This window comes from Pseudophryne corroboree, chromosome 9 (assembly GCF_028390025.1).
Source record: "Pseudophryne corroboree isolate aPseCor3 chromosome 9, aPseCor3.hap2, whole genome shotgun sequence".
NCBI lineage: Eukaryota > Metazoa > Chordata > Amphibia > Anura > Myobatrachidae > Pseudophryne > Pseudophryne corroboree.
Genome location: NC_086452.1, coordinates 2,313,231 through 2,333,902, shown reverse-complemented (window position 1 = coordinate 2,333,902; position 20,672 = coordinate 2,313,231). Strand labels below are relative to the sequence as shown.

The window sequence follows — 20,672 nt, the reverse complement described above, 5'->3', positions numbered from 1 at the left end:
CCTGAGTCATGGGGCGGGGGGAACCACCGGTCACACAGCGACATCTCCCTGCCTGCGCAATGCTGACCCTGTATGCCGCTGTGCCATCATATCCTACTGCCTGCGTCATGGGGCGGGGGGAACCACCGGTCACACAGCGACATCTCCCTGCCTGCGCAATGCTGACCCTGTATGCCGCTGTGCCATCATATCCTACTGCCTGCGTCATGGGGCGGGGGGGAACCACCGGTCACACAGCGACATCTCCCTGCCTGCGCAATGCTGACCCTGTATGCCGCTGTGCCATCATATCCTACTGCCTGAGTCATGGGGCGGGGGGAACCACCGGTCACACAGCGACATCTCCCTGCCTGCGCAATGCTGACCCTGTATGCCGCTGTGACATCGTATCTTACTAATGTGACTCCTCTGCCTGAGTCATGGAGGGGAAGAGGGGAGGGGGACACCGGTCACACAACGACATCTCCCTGCCTGCGCAATGCTGACCCTGTATGCCGCTGTGCCATCGTATCTTACTAATGTGACGCCTCTGCCTGAGTCATGGAGGGGAAGAGGGGAGGGGGACACTGGTCACACAACGACATCTCCTGTTGAAATTACAAGTTCTGCCTGCAGTCAGTGAAGTGAGGGGGATCCGGTGAGTATCCCAGTGGTCAGGATCCCGGCAGTCAGAATAGCAATGCCAGAATCCCGACATTACTTGGAATGCCAACACCGGCATCCCGAATACGGTCATCAGCCCAGTGCGGGATCCCGAACAAGCATCTGCTGTACCACCAGGGAAGGGGTGGGGGGGTTAGGTTTAGGCTGCGGGGTAGGGTGGAGGTGGGGGGGGGTTAGGTTTAGGCTGCGGGGGTAGGGAGGAGGTGGAGGTGGGGGGGTTAGGTTTAGGCTGCGGGGTAGGGAGGAGGTGGAGGTTGGGGGGTTAGGTTTAGGCTGCGGAGGAGGTGGAGGTGGGGGGGGGTTAGGTTTAGGCTGCGGGGTAGGGAGGAGGTGGAGGTGGTGGGTTAGGTTTAGGCTGCGGGGTAGGGAGGTGGTGGAGGTGGGGGGGTTAGGTTTAGGCTGCGTGGTAGGGTGGAGGTGGAGGGTTAGGTTTAGGCTGCGGGGTAGGGAGGAGGTGGAGGTGGTGGGTTAGGTTTAGGCTGCGGGGTAGGGTGGTGGTGGAGGTGGGGGGGTTAGGTTTAGGCTGCGGGGTAGGGAGGAGGTGGAGGTGGGGGGGTTAGGTTTAGGCTGCGGGGTAGGGAGGAGGTGGAGGTGGGGGGGTTAGGTTTAGGCTGCGGGGTAGGGAGGAGGTGGGGGGGTTAGGTTTAGGCTGCGGGGAGGGAGTGGTTAGGTTTAGGGTTATGCTGTGGGGAAGGGAGGAAATGGGGGTGGGGGGGTTAGGTTTAGGCTGCGGGGTAGGGTGGAGGTGGGGGGGTTAGGTTTAGGATGCGGGGTAGGGAGGAGGTGGAGGTGGGGGGGTTAGGTTTAGGCTGCGGGGTAGGGAGGAGGTGGAGGTGGGGGGTTAGGTTTAGGCTGCGGGGTAGGGAGGAGGTGGAGGTGGGGGGGTTAGGTTTAGGATGCGGGGTAGGGAGGAGGTGGAGGTGGGGGGTTAGGTTTAGGCTGCGGGGTAGGGTGGAGGTGGGGGGGTTAGGTTTAGACTGCGGAGGAGGTGGAGGTGGGGGGGTTAGGTTTAGGCTGCGGGGTAGGGAGGAGGTGGAGGTTGGGGGGTTAGGTTTAGGCTGCGGAGGAGGTGGAGGTGGGGGGGGTTAGGTTTAGGCTGCGGGGTAGGGAGGAGGTGGAGGTGGTGGGTTAGGTTTAGGCTGCGGGGTAGGGTGGAGGTGGAGGGTTAGGTTTAGGCTGCGGGGTAGGGAGGAGGTGGAGGTGGTGGGTTAGGTTTAGGCTGCGGGGTAGGGAGGAGGTGGAGGTGGTGGGTTAGGTTTAGGCTGCGGGGTAGGGAGGTGGTGGAGGTGGGGGGGTTAGGTTTAGGCTGCGGGGTAGGGAGGAGGTGGAGGTGGGGGGGTTAGGTTTAGGCTGCGGGGTAGGGAGGAGGTGGAGGTGGGGGGGTTAGGTTTAGGCTGCGGGGTAGGGAGGAGGTGGGGGGGTTAGGTTTAGGCTGCGGGGAGGGAGTGGTTAGGTTTAGGGTTATGCTGTGGGGAAGGGAGGAAATGGGGGTGGGGGGGTTAGGTTTAGGCTGCGGGGTAGGGAGGAGGTGGAGGTGGGGGGGTTAGGTTTAGGCTGCGGGGTAGGGAGGAGGTGGAGGTGGGGGGGTTAGGTTTAGGCTGCGGGGTAGGGAGGAGGTGGAGGTGGGGGGGTTAGGTTTAGGCTGCGGGGTAGGGAGGAGGTGGGGGGGTTAGGTTTAGGCTGCGGGGTAGGGAGGAGGTGGAGGTGGGGGGGTTAGGTTTAGGCTGCGGGGTAGGGAGGAGGTGGAGGTGGGGGGGTTAGGTTTAGGCTGCGGGGTAGGGAGGAGGTGGAGGTGGGGGGGTTAGGTTTAGGCTGCGGGGTAGGGAGGAGGTGGGGGGGTTAGGTTTAGGCTGCGGGGTAGGGAGGAGGTGGAGGTGGGGGGTTAGGTTTAGGCTGCGGGGTAGGGTGGAGGTGGGGGGGTTAGGTTATGCTGTGGGGAAGGGAGGAAATGGGGGTGGGGGGGTTAGGTGTAGGCTGCTGGGTAGGGAGGAGGTGGGGGGATAGTTTAAGGCTGCGGGGAGGGAGGGGTTAGGTTTAGAGTTATGGGGGTGGGGGGGTTAGGGTTAGGCTATAGGGGGGGTAACCAGTCTGGCTTCTGTCTCTGAGCGAGTGACGCGCTGGATCTGTTGTATGATCATTGTGTGAATGAACTGTACCTTGATATTGTCTTTTCCTCCCACTGATGGCATGGCACCCCCTAATTCACCAGAGGACAGGCAGTAATGTGTGTGTGCATTTAGGAAAACTGTTCAACAGTTTTAAAAATGGCGGCGTTGCCATAGCAACTAATCAGTTGCTGGCAGTTACGTCCTGAGTGACTGTTGCGGGCAGCACCAGGGCTCCCAGACCGAGATCTGGAGGGGAGACTTTATTATCGTTGTACAATTAGGATTTGGTCTTTTTAGTGCCCCCCTCCCGGCTGACACTCGGCTTCTGTTACAGCCTCCCACCATAGTGTGCAGCATCTGCAAGCGTGACGGCCACGCCAAACATGACTGTCCTGAAGATTTCAAGAAGATCGACCTGAAGCCCCTGCCCCCCATGAATGCCAGATTCCGGGATATTCTGGACAGAGTGTGCAGGAAGTGTTACGGTGAGCGCCAGTTCCAGCCCAATTCTGTCTCCCCTTAGCGTTGTGTTTGTCTGGTGCCCTGTAATGCGGTAATGGGCGACATGATCTCTGCCGGGTCACATGGGCACACATTACCATTAATCTCCGTAAGTAGCAAAAACCATATTTCTCTAACGTCCTAGTGGATGCTGGGAACTCCGTAAGGACCATGGGGAATAGCGGGCTCCGAAGGAGGCTGGGCACTCTAGAAAGATCTTAGACTACCTGGTGTGCACTGGCTCCTCCCACTATGACCCTCCTCCAAGCCTCAGTTAGATTTCGTGCCCGGCCGAGGTTGGATGCACACTAGGGGCTCTCCTGAGCTCTTAGAAAGTTATAGTCTTAGAATTTGTTCTTTTCAGTGAGACCTGCTGGCAACAGGCTCACTGCAGCGAGGGACTAAGGGGAGAAGAAGCGAACTCGCCTGCTTGCAGCCGGATTGGGCTTCTTAGGCTACTGGACACCATTAGCTCCAGAGGGATCGACCGCAGGCCCAGCCTTGATGTTCGGTCCCGGAGCCGCGCCGCCGTCCCCCTTACAGAGCCAGAAGCAAGAAGATGGTCCGGAAAATCGGCGGCATGAAGGCTCAGTCTTCACCAAGGTAGCGCACAGCACTGCAGCTGTGCGCCATTGCTCCTCATACACACTTCACACTCCGGTCACTGAGGGTGCAGAGCGCTGGGGGGGGGCGCTCTGAGGCAGCAATAAAAACACCTTGGCTGGCAAAAATACTTCAATATATAGCCCCAGGGGCTATATATGAGGTAAATACCCCTGCCAGAAGTCCATAAAAAACGGGAGAATAGGCCGCGAAAAAGGGGCGGAGCCTATCTCCTCAGCACACTGGCGCCATTTTCCCTCACAGCTCCGTTGGAGGGAAGCTCCCTGGCTCTCCCCTGCAGTCTACAAGGGTTAAAAAAAGAGAGAGGGGGCACTAAATTTAGGCGCAGTATACATTATATATATAGATATAAAGCTATAGGGGACATAACTCAGTTAGTCCCTGCAGTATATAGCGCTCTGGTGTGTGCTGGCATACTCTCACTCTGTCCCCCCAAAGGGCTTTTGTGGGTCCTGTCCTCGTTTAGAGCATTCCCTGTGTGTCTGCGGTGTGTCGGTACGGCTGTGTCGACATGTTGAATGAGGAGGCTTATATGGTGACGGAACAGAGGCCGATATATGTGATGTCGCCCCCTGTGGGGCCGACACCAGAGTGGATAGAGAGGTAAAAGGTATTAACCGACAGTGTCAACTCCTTACATAAAAGGGTGGATGACGTAACAGCTGTGGGACAGCCGGCTTCGCAGCCCGCGCCTGCCCAGGCGTCTCAAAGGCCATCAGGGGCTCAAAAACGCCCGCTCTCTCAGATGGCAGACACAGATGTCGACACGGAGTCTGACTCCAGTGTCGACAAGGTGGAGACATATACACAATCCAATCCGTGACTTGATCCCGGCAATAAAAAATGTGTTATACATTTCTGACTTTAACCTCTATAAATGGGTTTTAGGTTTGGGGAGAAAAAACAGGCAGTGTTTTGTTCCCCCATCAGATGAATAAATGAAGTGTGTGAAAACCGTGGGTTCCCCCGTTAAGAAACTGGTAATTTATAAAAAGTTACTGATGGCGTACCCTTTCCCGCCAGGAGGATAAGTTACGCTGGGAGATATCCCCTAGGGTGGATAAGGCGCTCACACGTTTGTCAAAAAAGGTGGCACTGCCGTCTTAGGATACGGCCACTTTAATAGGTACCTGTTGATAAAAAACAGGAGGCTATCCTGAAGTCTGTATTTACACACTCAGGTACTAGACTGAGACCTGCAGATAGTGCTGCTGCAGCGTGGTTGGTGACCCTGTCAAACAGGGATAATAGTTGGCAAACATAAAAACATATTAAAGACGTTGTCTTATATATGGGGGATGCACAGAGGGATATTTTGCCGGCTGGCATCCAAAATAAATGTAATGTCCATTCTGTCAGGAGGGTATTAGAGACCTGTCACTGGACAGGTGATGCTGACTTAAAAAGCGCATAGAGAGCCTTATAAGGGTGAGGAATTATTTGGGGATGGTCTCTGGGACCTCGTATCCACAGCAACTGCTGGGAAGAAATAATTTTACCTCAGGTTTCCTCACAGAAAAAGGTACAGTCCTTTCGGCTTCAGAAAAGCAAGCGGGTCAAATGGCGCTTCCTTTCTGTACAGAGACAAGGGTAGAGGGAAAAAGCTGCACCAGTCAGCCTGTTCCCAGAATCAAGATTCTTCCCCCGCCTCCTGTGAGTACACACCATGACGCGGGTGCTCCACAGGTGTAGCCAGGTACGGTGGGGGGCCGCCTCAAAAATTTCAGCAATTAGTGGGCTCGCTCACAGGTGGATCCCTGTTTCTTCCAAGTAGTATTTCAGGGGTACAAGCTGGAATTAGAGATGTCTCCCCCCAGCCGTTTCCTAAAATATGCCTTGCTGACAACTCCCTCAGGCAGGGAGGCTGTGCTAGAGGCAATTAATAAGCGGTATTCCCAGCAGGTAATACTCAAGGTGCCCCTACTTCAACAAGGACGGGGTTACTATTCCACACGGGTTGGGGTACCGAAACCGCATGGTTCGGTGTGACCCATTTTATATTAAAATCCTTGAACATAAAAAAATTCAAGTTCAAGATGGAATCGCTCAGGGCGGTTATTGCAAGCCTGGACGAGGGGGATTACATGGTATCCCGGGACATCAAGGATGCTTACCTGCATGTCCCCATTTACCATCCTCGCCAGGAGTACCTCAGATTTGTGGTACAGGATTACCATTACCAAGTCCAGACACTGCCGTTTGGACTGTACATGGCACCGAGGGTGTTTTATCAAGGTAATGGCCGAAATGATGATACTCCTTCAAAAAAAAGGGAGTTGTAATTATCCCGTATTTGGACAATCTCGTTATAAGGGCGAGGTCCAAGGAGCAGTTGGTAGTCGGGGTAGCACTATTTTGGAAAGTGCTACAACAGCATAGGTGGATTCTAAACAGTCCAAAGTCACAGCTGGTTCCTATGACACGTCTACTGTTCCTGGGGATGGTTCTGGACATAAACCAGAAATAGTGTTTCTCCCGGAGGAGAAAGCCAAGGAGTTGTCATCTCTAGTCAGAGACCTCCTGAAACCAAAATAGGTAGCGGTGCATCATTGCACGCGAGTCCTGGGAAAAATGGTAGCTTCTTACGAAGCAATCCCATTAGGCAGGTTCCATACAAGAACTTTTCAGAGGGACCTGTTGGACAAGTGGTCCGGATCGCATCTTCCGATGCATAGGCTGATAACCCTGTCTTCAAGGACCAGGGTATCTCTACTGTGGTGGCTGCAGAGTGCCCATCTTCAAGAGGGCCGCAGGTTCGGCATACAGGACTAGGTCCTAGTGACCATGGATTCCAGCCTTTGAGGCTGGGGGGCAGTCACATAGGGAAGAAACTTCCAGGGACTTTGGTCAAGTCAGGTTATTTCCCTACACATAAATATTCTGGATCTGAGGGCCATTTAAAATGCCCTGAGGCCAGCAAGGCCTCTGCTTCAAAACCAGCCGGTACTGATCCAATCAGACAACATCACGGCAGTCGCCCATGTAATCAACAGGGCGGCACAAAAAGCAGGATGGCGATGGCAGAAGCCACAAGGATTCTCCGATAGGCGGAAAATCATGTGTTAGCACTGTCAGCAGTGTTCATTCCCGGAGTGGACAACTGGGAAGCAGATCTTCTCAACAGACACGACCTCCACCCGGGAGAATGGGGACTTCCTCCAGAAGTCTTCCAATAGGATTGTACACCATTGGGAAAGGCCACAGGTGGACATGATGGCGTCCGCCTTAACAAAAAGCTATAAAAGATATTGCTCCAGGTCAAGGGACCCTCAGGCGATAGCTATGGACGCTCTGGTAACACCGTGGGTGTACCAGTCGGTTTAGGTGTTCTCCCCTCTGCCTCTCATACCAAAGGTACTGAGAATAATAAGAAGGCGAGGAGTAAGAACGATACTCGTGGATGGCCAAGAAGAGCTTGGTACCCAGAACTTCAAGAATTTATATCAGAGGACCCATGGCCTCTGCCACTCAGTCAGGACCTGCGGCAGCAGGGGCCCTGTCTGTTCCAAGACTTACCGCGGCTGCGTTTGACGGCATGGCGGTTGAACGCCGGATCCTGAAGGAAAAGGGCATTCCGGAGGAAGTAATTCCTACGCTTACTAAAGCCAGGAAAGAGGTTACAGCAACTCATTATCACCGCATATGGCGAAAATATGTTGCATGGTATGAGGCCGAAAGGGCCCCAACAGAGGAATTTCAACTAGGTCGATTTCTGCATTTCCTGCAAGCAGGAGTGACTATGGGCCTTAAATTGGGTTCCATTAAGGTACAGATCTCGGCTCTGTCGATTTTCTTTCAAAAAAGAACTCGCTTCAGTACCTGAAGTTCAGACATTTATAAAAGGAGTGCTGCATAGTCAGCCCCCGTTTGTGCCTCCTGTGGCACCTTGGGATCTCAACGTGGTGTTGAGTTTTCTTAAAATCACATTGGTTTGAACCACTAAAAACCGTGGATCTGAAATATCTCACATGGAAGGTGGTTATGTTATTGGCCTTGGCTTCTGCCAGGCGAGTATCAGAATTGGCGGCTTTGTCTTGTAAAAGCCCTTATTTGATTTTCCATATGGATAGGGCAGAATTGAGGACTCGTCCCCAGTTTCTCCCTAAGGTGGTGTCAGCGTTTCACCTGAACCAGCCTATTTGGTGCCTGCGGCTACTAAGGATTTGGAGGACTCCAAGTTGCTAGACGTTGTCAGGGCCCTGAAAATATATGTTTCCAGGACGGCTGGAGTCAGAAAATCTGACTCGCTGTTTATCCTATATGCACCCAACAAGCTGGGTGCTCCTGCTCCTAAGCAGACTATTGCTCGTTGGATTTGTAGTACAATTCAGCTTGCACATACTGTGGCAGGCCTGCCACAGCCAAAATCTGTCAATGCCCATTCCACAAGGAAGGTGGGCTCATCTTGGGCGGCTGCCCGAGGGGTCTCGGCTTTACAACTTTGCCGAGCAGCTACTTGGTCAGGGGCAAACACGTTTGCAAAATTCTACAAATTGGATACCCTGGCTGAGGAGGACCTGGAGTTCTCTCATTCGGTGCTGCAGAGTCATCCGCACTCTCCCGCCCGTTTGGGAGCTTTGGTATAATCCCCATGGTCCTTACGGAGTTCCCAGCATCCACTAGGACGTTAGAGAAAATAAGAATTTACTCACCGGTAATTCTATTTCTCGTAGTCCGTAGTGGATGCTGGGCGCCCATCCCAAGTGCGGTTTATCTGCATTACTTGTACATAGTTGTTGTTAACTAAATCGGGTTACTGTTGAGCCATCTGTTGAGAGGCTCTATTGTTTCATACTGTTAACTGTGTTTCATATCACGAGTTGTACGGTGTGATTGGTGTGGCTGGTATGAGTCTTACCCGGGATTCAAAATCCTTCCTTATTGTGTACGCTCGTCCGGGCACAGTACCTAACTGAGGCTTGGAGGAGGGTCATAGTGGGAGGAGCCAGTGCACACCAGGTAGTCTAAGATCTTTCTAGAGTGCCCAGCCTCCTTCGGAGCCCGCTATTCCCCATGGTCCTTACGGAGTTCCCAGCATCCACTACGGACTACGAGAAATAGAATTACCGGTGAGTAAATTCTTATTATTTACTAAACGAAAAGTGACACCCTGTCTGTAAGAATATATTAATATGGCGAGTGTTACATGCTATAACAAGCACAGCGAGGGGCTGGGGGTTACTAGTGAGGGCGCAGAGGGCCGGATGTGTATAACTATAGGGGTGCCGGCATCCTGAGCGCTGGTCAGATATGCCACACCCTTAATATATGCCTGAGAGGACATGGACCACATAGCCTGCTCTCTGCTCTTGGTGACAGAGGATGTGAGTTACAGCTCTTGGTGACAGAGGATGTGAGTTACTGCTCTCTGCTCTTGGTGACAGAGGATGTGAGTTACTGCTCTCTGCTCTTGGTGACAGAGGATGTGAGTTACTGCTCTTGGTGACAGAGGATGTGAGTTACTTCTCTTGGTGACAGAGGATGTAAGTTACTGCTCTCTGCTCTTGGTGATAGAGGATGTGAGTTACTGCTCTCTGCTCTTGGTGACAGAGGATGTGAGTTACTGCTCTCTGCTCTTGGTGACAGAAGATGTGAGTTACTGCTCTCTGCTCTTGGTGACAGAGGATGTGAGTTACTGCTCTCTGCTCTTGGTGACAGAGGATGTGAGTTACTGCTCTCTGCTCTTGGTGACAGAGGATGTGAGTTACTGCTCTTGGTGACAGAGGATGTGAGTTACTGCTCTCTGCTCTTGGTGACAGAGGATGTGAGTTACTGCTCTCTGCTCTTGGTGACAGAGGATGTGAGTTACAGCTCTTGGTGACAGAGGATGTGAGTTACTGCTCTCTGCTCTTGGTGACAGAGGATGTGAGTTACTGCTCTCTGCTCTTGGTGACAGAGGATGTGAGTTACTGCTCTTGGTGACAGAGGATGTGAGTTACTTCTCTTGGTGACAGAGGATGTAAGTTACTGCTCTCTGCTCTTGGTGATAGAGGATGTGAGTTACTGCTCTCTGCTCTTGGTGACAGAGGATGTGAGTTACTGCTCTCTGCTCTTGGTGACAGAAGATGTGAGTTACTGCTCTTGGTGACAGAGGATGTGTGTTACTGCTCTTGGTGACAGAGGATGTGAGTTACTGCTCTTGGTGACAGAGGATGTGAGTTACTGCTCTCTGCTCTTGGTGACAGAAGATGTGAGTTACTGCTCTTGGTGACAGAGGATGTGAGTTACTGCTCTCTGCTCTTGGTGACAGAGGATGTGAGTTACTGCTCTCTGCTCTTGGTGACAGAGGATGTGAGTTACTGCTCTTGGTGACAGAGGATGTGAGTTACTGCTCCCTGCTCTTGGTGACAGAGGATGTGAGTTACTGCTCTCTGCTCTTGGTGACAGAGGATGTGAGTTACTGCTCCCTGCTCTTGGTGACAGAGGATGTGAGTTACTGCTCTCTGCTCTTGGTGACAGAGGATGTGAGTTACTGCTCCCTGCTCTTGGTGACAGAGGATGTGAGTTACTGCTCTCTGCTCTTGGTGACAGAGGATGTGAGTTACTGCTCCCTGCTCTTGGTGACAGAGGATGTGAGTTACTGCTCTCTGCTCTTGGTGACAGAGGATGTGAGTTACTGCTCTCTGCTCTTGGTAACAGAGGATGGGAGTTACTGCTCTCTGCTCTTGGTGACAGAGGATGTGAGTTACTGCTCTTGGTGACAGAGGATGTGAGTTACTGCTCTCTGCTCTTGGTGACAGAGGATGTGAGTTACTGCTCTCTGCTCTTGGTGACAGAGGATGTGAGTTACTGCTCTTGGTGACAGAGGATGTGAGTTACTGCTCTCTGCTCTTGGTGACAGAGGATGTGAGTTACTGCTCTCTGCTCTTGGTGACAGAGGATGTGAGTTACTGCTCTCTGCTCTTGGTGACAGAGGATGTGTGTTACTGCTCTTGGTGACAGAGGATGTGAGTTACTGCTCTTGGTGACAGAGGATGTGAGTTACTGCTCTCTGCTCTTGGTGACAGAGGATGTGAGTTACTGCTCTTGGTGACAGAGGATGTGAGTTACTGCTCTCTGCTCTTGGTGACAGAGGATGTGAGTTACTGCTCTCTGCTCTTGGTGACAGAGGATGTGAGTTACTGCTCTCTGCTCTTGGTGACAGAGGATGTGAGTTACTGCTCTCTGCTCTTGGTGACAGAGGATGTGTGTTACTGCTCTTGGTGACAGAGGATGTGAGTTACTGCTCTTGGTGACAGAGGATGTGAGTTACTGCTCTCTGCTCTTGGTGACAGAAGATGTGAGTTACTGCTCTTGGTGACAGAGGATGTGAGTTACTGCTCTCTGCTCTTGGTGACAGAGGATGTGAGTTACTGCTCTCTGCTCTTGGTGACACAGGATGTGAGTTACTGCTCTCTGCTCTTGGTGACAGAGGATGTGAGTTACTGCTCCCTGCTCTTGGTGACAGAGGATGTGAGTTACTGCTCCCTGCTCTTGGTGACAGAGGATGTGAGTTACTGCTCTCTGCTCTTGGTGACAGAGGATGTGAGTTACTGCTCTCTGCTCTTGGTGACAGAGGATGTGAGTTACTGCTCCCTGCTCTTGGTGACAGAGGATGTGTGTTACTGTTCTTGGTGACAGAGGATGTGAGTTACTGCTCTCTGCTCTTGGTGACAGAAGATGTGAGTTACTGCTCTTGGTGACAGAGGATGTGAGTTACTGCTCTCTGCTCTTGGTGACAGAGGATGTGAGTTACTGCTCTCTGCTCTTGGTGACAGAGGATGTGAGTTACTGCTCCCTGCTCTTGGTGACAGAGGATGTGAGTTACTGCTCTCTGCTCTTGGTGACAGAGGATGTGAGTTACTGCTCTCTGCTCTTGGTGACAGAGGATGTGAGTTACTGCTCTCTGCTCTTGGTGACAGAGGATGTGAGTTACTGCTCTTGGTGACAGAGGATGTGAGTTACTGCTCTCTGCTCTTGGTGACAGAGGATGTGAGTTACTGCTCTCTGCTCTTGGTGACAGAGGATGTGAGTTACTGCTCTTGGTGACAGAGGATGTGAGTTACTGCTCTCTGCTCTTGGTGACAGAGGATGTGAGTTACTGCTCTCTGCTCTTGGTGACAGAGGATGTGAGTTACAGCTCTTGGTGACAGAGGATGTGAGTTACTGGTCTCTGCTCTTGGTAACAGAGGATGGGAGTTACTGCTCTCTGCTCTTGGTGACAGAGGATGTGTGTTACTGCTCTTGGTGACAGAGGATGTGAGTTACTGCTCTTGGTGACAGAGGATGTGAGTTACTGCTCTCTGCTCTTGGTGACAGAAGATGTGAGTTACTGCTCCCTGCTCTTGGTGACAGAGGATGTGAGTTACTGCTCTCTGCTCTTGGTGACAGAGGATGTGAGTTACTGCTCTTGGTGACAGAGGATGTGAGTTACTGCTCTCTGCTCTTGGTGACAGAGGATGTGAGTTACTGCTCTTGGTGACAGAGGATGTGAGTTACTGCTCTCTGCTCTTGGTGACAGAGGATGTGAGTTACTGCTCTCTGCTCTTGGTGACAGAGGATGTGAGTTACTGCTCTCTGCTCTTGGTGACAGAGGATGTGAGTTACTGCTCTCTGCTCTTGGTGACAGAGGATGTGAGTTACTGCTCTCTGCTCTTGGTGACAGAGGATGTGAGTTACTGCTCCCTGCTCTTGGTGACAGAGGATGTGAGTTACTGCTCTCTGCTCTTGGTGACAGAGGATGTGTGTTACTGTTCTTGGTGACAGAGGATGTGAGTTACTGCTCTCTGCTCTTGGTGACAGAAGATGTGAGTTACTGCTCTTGGTGACAGAGGATGTGAGTTACTGCTCTCTGCTCTTGGTGACAGAGGATGTGAGTTACTGCTCTCTGCTCTTGGTGACAGAGGATGTGAGTTACTGCTCCCTGCTCTTGGTGACAGAGGATGTGAGTTACTGCTCTCTGCTCTTGGTGACAGAAGATGTGAGTTACTGCTCTCTGCTCTTGGTGACAGAGGATGTGAGTTACTGCTCTCTGCTCTTGGTGACAGAGGATGTGAGTTACTGCTCTTGGAGACAGAGGATGTGAGTTACTGCTCTCTGCTCTTGGTGACAGAGGATGTGAGTTACTGCTCTCTGCTCTTGGTGACAGAGGATGTGAGTTACTGCTCTTGGTGACAGAGGATGTGAGTTACTGCTCTCTGCTCTTGGTGACAGAGGATGTGAGTTACTGCTCTCTGCTCTTGGTGACAGAGGATGTGAGTTACTGGTCTCTGCTCTTGGTGACAGAGGATGTGAGTTACTGGTCTCTGCTCTTGGTAACAGAGGATGGGAGTTACTGCTCTTGGTGACAGAGGATATGAGTTACTGCTCTTGGTGACAGAGGATGTGTGTTACTGCTCTTGGTGACAGAGGATGTGAGTTACTGCTCTTGGTGACAGAGGATGTGAGTTACTGCTCTCTGCTCTTGGTGACAGAGGATGTGAGTTACTGCTCTTGGTGACAGAGGATGTGGGTTACTGCTCTTGGTGACAGAGGATGTGAGTTACTGCTCTCTGCTCTTGGTGACAGAGGATGTGAGTTACTGCTCTCTGCTCTTGGTGACAGAGGATGTGAGTTACTGCTCTCTGCTCTTGGTGACAGAGGATGTGAGTTACTGCTCTCTGCTCTTGGTGACAGAGGATGTGAGTTACTGCTCTTGGTGACAGAGGATGTGAGTTACTGCTCTCTGCTCTTGGTGACAGAGGATGTGAGTTACTGCTCTCTGCTCTTGGTGACAGAGGATGTGAGTTACTGCTCTTGGTGACAGAGGATGTGAGTTACTGCTCTCTGCTCTTGGTGACAGAGGATGTGAGTTACTGCTCTCTGCTCTTGGTGACAGAGGATGTGAGTTACTGCTCTTGGTGACAGAGGATGTGAGTTACTGCTCTCTGCTCTTGGTGACAGAGAATGTGAGTTACTGCTCTCTGCTCTTGGTGACAGAGGATGTGAGTTACTGCTCTTGGTGACAGAGGATGTGAGTTACTGCTCTCTGCTCTTGGTGACAGAGGATGTGAGTTACTGCTCTCTGCTCTTGGTGACAGAGGATGTGAGTTACTGCTCTTGGTGACAGAGGATGTGAGTTACTGCTCTTGGTGACAGAGGATGTGAGTTACTGCTCTCTGCTCTTGGTGACAGAGGATGTGAGTTACTGCTCTTGGTGACAGAGGATGTGTGTTACTAGATAACACTTTTTCTCTAACGTCCTAGTGGATGCTGGGAACTCCGTAAGGACCATGGGGAATAGCGGGCTCCGAAGGAGGCTGGGCACTCTAGAAAGATCTTAGACTACCTGGTGTGCACTGGCTCCTCCCACTATGACCCTCCTCCAAGCCTCAGTTAGATTTCGTGCCCGGCCGAGGTTGGATGCACACTAGGGGCTCTCCTGAGCTCTTAGAAAGTTATAGTCTTAGAATTTGTTATTTTCAGTGAGACCTGCTGGCAACAGGCTCACTGCAGCGAGGGACTAAGGGGAGAAGATGCGAACTCGCCTGCTTGCAGCCGGATTGGGCTTCTTAGGCTACTGGACACCATTAGCTCCAGAGGGATCGACCGCAGGCCCAGCCTTGATGTTCGGTCCCGGAGCCGCACCGCCGTCCCCCTTACAGAGCCAGAAGCAAGAAGATGGTCCGGAAAATCGGCGGCATGAAGACTCTGTCTTCACCAAGGTAGCGCACAGCACTGCAGCTGTGCGCCATTGCTCCTCTCACACACTTCACACTCCGGTCACTGAGGGTGCAGGGCGCTGGGGGGGGCGCCCTGAGGCAGCAATAAAAACACCTTGGCTGGCTAAAATACCTCAATATATGGCCCCAGGGGCTATATATGAGGTAAATACCCCTGCCAGAATTCCATAAAAAAACGGGAGAATAGGCCGCGAAAAAGGGGGCGGAGCCTATCTCCTCAGCACACTGGCGCCATTTTTCCCTCACAGCTCGGCTGGAGGGAAGCTCCCTGGCTCTTCCCTGCAATTCTACAGTACAGTAAGAGGGAAAAGAGAGGGGGGGCATTAAAATTGGCACTGTATACAGTATATTATATAAAAGCTATTAGGGACATAACTCAGTTAGTCCCTGTATATATATAGCGCTCTGGTGTGTGCTGGCATACTCTTACTCTGTCCCCCCAAAGGGCTTTTGTGGGTCCTGTCCTCGTTTAGAGCATTCCCTGTGTGTCTGCGGTGTGTCGGTACGGCTGTGTCGACATGTTGAATGAGGAGGCTTATATGGTGACAGAACAGAGGCCGATATATGTGATGTCGCCCCCTGTGGGGCCGACACCAGAGTGGATGGATAGGTGAAAGGTATTAACCGACAGTGTCAACTCCTTACATAAAAGGGTGGATGACGTAACAGCTGTGGGACAGCCGGCTTCGCAGCCCGCGCCTGCCCAGGCGTCTCAAATGCCATCAGGGGCTCAAAAACGCCCGCTCTCTCAGATGGCAGACACAGATGTCGACACGGAGTCTGACTCCAGTGTCGACAAGGTGGAGACATATACACAATCCACTAGGAACATCCGTGACGTGATCCCGGCAATAAAAAATGTGTTATACATTTCTGACTTTAACCCAAGCACCTCTATAAATGGGTTTTAGGTTTGGGGAGAAAAAACAGGCAGTGTTTTGTTCCCCCATCAGATGAATAAATGAAGTGTGTGAAAACCGTGGGTTCCCCCGTTAAGAAACTGGTAATTTATAAAAAGTTACTGATGGCGTACCCTTTCCCGCCAGGTGGATAAGTTACGCTGGGAGATATCCCCTAGGGTGGATAAGGCGCTCACACGTTTGTCAAAAAAGGTGGCACTGCCGTCTTAGGATACGGCCACTTTAATAGGTACCTGTTGATAAAAAACAGGAGGCTATCCTGAAGTCTGTATTTACACACTCAGGTACTAGACTGAGACCTGCAGATAGTGCTGCTGCAGCGTGGTCGGTGACCCTGTCAAACAAGGATACTAGTTGGCAAACATAAAAACATATTAAAGACGTCGTCTTATATATGGGGGATGCACAGAGGGATATTTTGCCGGCTGGCATCCAAAATAAATGTAATATCCATTCTGTCAGGAGGGTATTAGAGACCTGTCACTGGACAGGTGATGCTGACTTAAAAAGCGCATAGAGAGCCTTATAAGGGTGAGGAGTTATTTGGGGATGGTCTCTGGGACCTCGTATCCACAGCAACTGCTGGGAAGAAATAATTTTACCTCAGGTTTCCTCACAGACAAAGGTACAGTCCTTTCGGCTTCAGAAAAGCAAGCGGGTCAAATGGCGCTTCCTTTCTGTACAGAGACAAGGGTAGAGGGAAAAAAGCTGCACCAGTCAGCCTGTTCCCAGAATCAAGATTCTTCCCCCGCCTCCTGTGAGGCCACACCATGACGCGGGTGCTCCACAGGTGTAGCCAGGTACGGTGGGGGGCCGTCTCAAAAATTTCAGCAATTAGTGGGCTCGCTCACAGGTGGATCCCTGTTTCTTTCAAGTAGTATTTCAGGGGTACAAGCTGGAATTCGAGATGTCTCCCCCCCAGCCGTTTCCTAAAATATGCCTTGCTGACAACTCCCTCAGGCAGGGAGGCTGTGCTAGAGGCAATTAATAAGCGGTATTCCCAGCAGGTAATACTCAAGGTGCCCCTACTTCAACAAGGACGGGGTTACTATTCCACACGGGTTGGGTCACCGAAACCGCATGGTTCGGTGTGACCCATTTTATATTTAAAATCCTTGAACACAAAAATTCAAGTTCAAGATGGAATCGCTCAGGGCGGTTATTCCAAGCCTGGACGAGGGGGATTACATGGTATCCTGGGACATCAAGGATGCTTACCTGCATGTCCCCATTTACCATCCTCGCCAGGAGTACCTCAGATTTGTGGTACAGGATTACCATTACCAAGTCCAGACACTGCCGTTTGGACTGTACATGGCACCGAGGGTGTTTTATCAAGGTAATGGCCAAAATGTTGATACTCCTTCAAAAAAAAAGGGAGTTGTAATTATCCCGTACTTGGACAATCTCGTTATAAGGGCGAGGTCCAAGGAGCAGTTGGTAGTCGGGGTAGCACTATTTTGGAAAGTGCTACAACAGCATGGTTGGATTCTAAACAGTCCAAAGTCACAGCTGGTTCCTATGACACGTCTACTGTTCCTGGGGATGGTTCTGGACATAAACCAGAAATAGTGTTTCTCCCGGAGGAGAAAGCCAAGGAGTTGTCATCTCTAGTCAGAGACCTCCTGAAGCCAAAATAGGTAGCGGTGCATCATTGCACGCGAGTCCTGGGAAAAATGGTAGTTTCCTACGAAGCAATCCCATTAGGCAGGTTCCATACAAGAACTTTTCAGAGGGACCTGTTGGACAAGTGGTCCGGATCGCATCTTCCGATGCATAGGCTGATAACCCTGTCTCCAAGGACCAGGGTATCTCTACTGTGGTGGCTGCAGAGTGCCCATCTTCAAGAGGGCCGCAGGTTCGGCATACAGGACTAGGTCCTAGTGACCATGGATTCCAGCCTTTGAGGCTGGGAGGCAGTCACACAGGGAAGAAATTTCCAGGGACTTTGGTCAAGTCAGGTTATTTCCCTACACATAAATATTCTGGACCTGAGGGCCATTTACAATGCCCTGAGGCCGGCAAGGCCTCTGCTTCAAAACCAGCCGGTACTGATCCAATCAGACAACATCACGGCAGTCGCCCATGTAAACCAACAGGGCGGCACAAGAAGCAGGATGGCGATGGCAGAAGCCACAAGGATTCTCCGATAGGCGGAAAATCATGTGTTAGCACTGTCAGCAGTGTTCATTCCCGGAGTGGACAACTGGGAAGCAGATCTTCTCAACAGACACGACCTCCACCCGGGAGAATGGGGACTTCCTCCAGAAGTCTTCCAATAGGATTGTACACCATTGGGAAAGGCCACAGGTGGACATGATGGCGTCCCGCCTCAACAAAAAGCTATAAAAGATATTGCACCGGGTCAAGGGACCCTCAGGCGATAGCTATGGACGCTCTGGTAACACCGTGGGTGTACCAGTCGGTTTATGTGTTCTCCCCTCTGCCTCTCATACCAAAGGTACTGAGAATAATAAGAAGGCGAGGAGTAAGAACGATACTCGTGGATGGCCAAGAAGAGCTTGGTACCCAGAACTTCAAGAATTTATATCAGAGGACCCATGGCCTCTGCCACTCAGACAGGACCTGCGGCAGCAGGGGCCCTGTCTGTTCCAAGACTTACCGCGGCTGCGTTTGTCGGCATGGCGGTTGAACGCCGGATCCTGAAGGAAAAGGGCATTCCGGAGGAAGTCATTCCTACGCTTACTAAAGCCAGGAAAGAGGTTACAGCAACTCATTATCACCGCATATGGCGAAAATATGTTGCATGGTGTGAGGCCGAAAGGGCCCCAACAGAGGAATTTCAACTAGGTCGATTTCTGCATTTCCTGCAAGCAGGAGTGACTATGGGCCTTAAATTGGGTTCCATTAAGGTACAGATCTCGGCTCTGTCGATTTTCTTTCAAAAAGAACTAGCTTCAGTACCTGAAGTTCAGACATTTATAAAAGGAGTGCTGCAGAGTCAGCCCCCGTTTGTGCCTCCTGTGGCACCTTGGGATCTCAACGTGGTGTTGAGTTTCTTAAAATCACATTGGTTTGAACCACTAAAAACCGTGGATCTGAAATATCTCACGTGGAAGGTGGTTATGTTATTGGCCTTGGCTTCTGCCAGGCGAGTATCAAAGTTGGCGGCTTTGTCTTGTAAAAGCCCTTATTTGATTTTCCATATGGATAGGGCAGAATTGAGGACTCGTCCCCAGTTTCTCCCAAAGGTGGTGTCAGCGTTTCACCTGAACCAGCCTATTGTGGTGCCTAGGCTACTAGGGACTTGGAGGACTCCAAGTTGCTAGACGTTGTCAGGGCACTGAAAATATATGTTTCCAGAACGGCTAGAGTCAGAAAATCTGACTCGCTGTTTATCCTATATGCACCTAACAAGCTGGGTGCTCCTGCTTCTAAGCAGACTATTGCTCGTTGGATTTGTAGTACAATTCAGCTTGCACATACTGTGGCAGGCCTGCCACAGCCAAAATCTGTCAATGCCCATTCCACAAGGAAGGTGGGCTCATCTTGGGCGGCTGCCCGAGAGGTCTCGGCTTTACAACTTTGCCGAGCAGCTACTTGGTCAGGGGCAAACACGTTTGCAAAATTCTACAAATTTGATACCCTGGCTGAGGAGGACCTGGAGTTCTCTCATTCAGTGCTGCAGAGTCATCCGCACTCTCCCGCCCGTTTGGGAGCTTTGGTATAATCCCCATGGTCCTTACGGAGTTCCCAGCATCCACTAGGACGTTAGAGAAAATAAGAATTTACTCACCGGTAATTCTATTTCTCGTAGTCCGTAGTGGATGCTGGGCGCCCATCCCAAGTGCGGTTTATCTGCAATACTTGTACATAGTTATTGTTAACTAAATCGGGTTATTGTTGAGCCATCTGTTGAGAGGCTCTATTGTTTCATACTGTTAACTGTGTTTCATATCACGAGTTGTACGGTGTGATTGGTGTGGCTGGTATGAGTCTTACCCGGGATTCAAAATCCTTCCTTATTGTGTACGCTCGTCCGGGCACAGTACCTAACTGAGGCTTGGAGGAGGGTCATAGTGGGAGGAGCCAGTGCACACCAGGTAGTCTAAGATATTTCTAGAGTGCCCAGCCTCCTTCGGAGCCCGCTATTCCCCATGGTCCTTACGGAGTTCCCAGCATCCACTACGGACTACGAGAAATAGAATTACCGGTGAGTAAATTCTTATTTTAAATATCTTTTACTGAAAATGAACATGAGCTATTTTCAGGATTTGTTGTATGAAAGACCATTCAATTCTTTGTTTAAAAGAGCTGGACTGATTATGTGCACAATGGGGCAGATGTATTAAGCAGTGATAAGTGGAAGGTAATAACGCACCAGCCAATCAGCTCCTGTCATTTTTCAAATCCGTAATGATTGGCTGGTGTGTTATCAACTTGCGCTTATCACTTCTTTATCACTTCTCCAGTCTTAATACATCTGCCCAAGTGTAACTACTGTACTATAGGAATCATAGCTCAGTTATAGCTGTAACAATGAAACCCTGTAACATTGTCCTTTCCGCTACATTGCCTCCCAGAGGTAGTTGGTAGGGGGAACTGCCTAACGAACGTCCATAGGACTATTGAGCAGTTATTCCACCAACTCAATGTTACATTGATGAGAGAGCATATAAATCTGCCATGTGATCCGCCGCTACCTGCGCTGGTGGATTAATGGGAGCGATCATGCACATCTGCCGCCACCCGTCTTACCCCACTATCTCCTCTGATTGGAATGAAGTTTTGTCTCTGCCCCTCGATCCCTCAGTACCGTGTCCACAAGGTCCTGTCTCTGCCCCTCGATCCCTCAGTACCGTGTCCACAAGGTCCTGTCTCTGCCCCTCGATCCCTCAGTACCGTGTCCACAAGGTCCTGTCTCTGCCCCTCGATCCCTCAGTACCGTGTCCACAAGGTCCTGTCTCTGCCTCTCGATCCCTCAGTACCATGTCCACAAGGTCCTGTCTCTGCCCCTCGATCCCTCAGTACCGTGTCCACAAGGTCCTGTCTCTGCCCCTCGATCCCTCAGTACCGTGTCCACAAGGTCCTGTCTCTGCCCCTCGATCCCTCAGTACCGTGTCCACAAGGTCCTGTCTCTGCCCCTCGATCCCTCAGTACCGTGTCCACAAGGTCCTGTCTCTGCCCCTCAGTAC

At 51.3% G+C, this 20,672-nt stretch overlaps 1 protein-coding gene across 1 annotated transcript in view; it reads left to right on the top strand.

Moving 5' to 3' along the window:
- Positions 1 to 20,672, top strand: part of TUT4 (terminal uridylyl transferase 4) — a 424,536-nt gene that overhangs the window by 233,761 nt on the left and 170,103 nt on the right. The window contains exon 14 of the mRNA XM_063938888.1: positions 3,106 to 3,256. Within this exon, the coding sequence (XP_063794958.1) occupies positions 3,106 to 3,256 (151 nt within the window). The remainder of the gene's footprint in view (positions 1 to 3,105; positions 3,257 to 20,672) is intronic.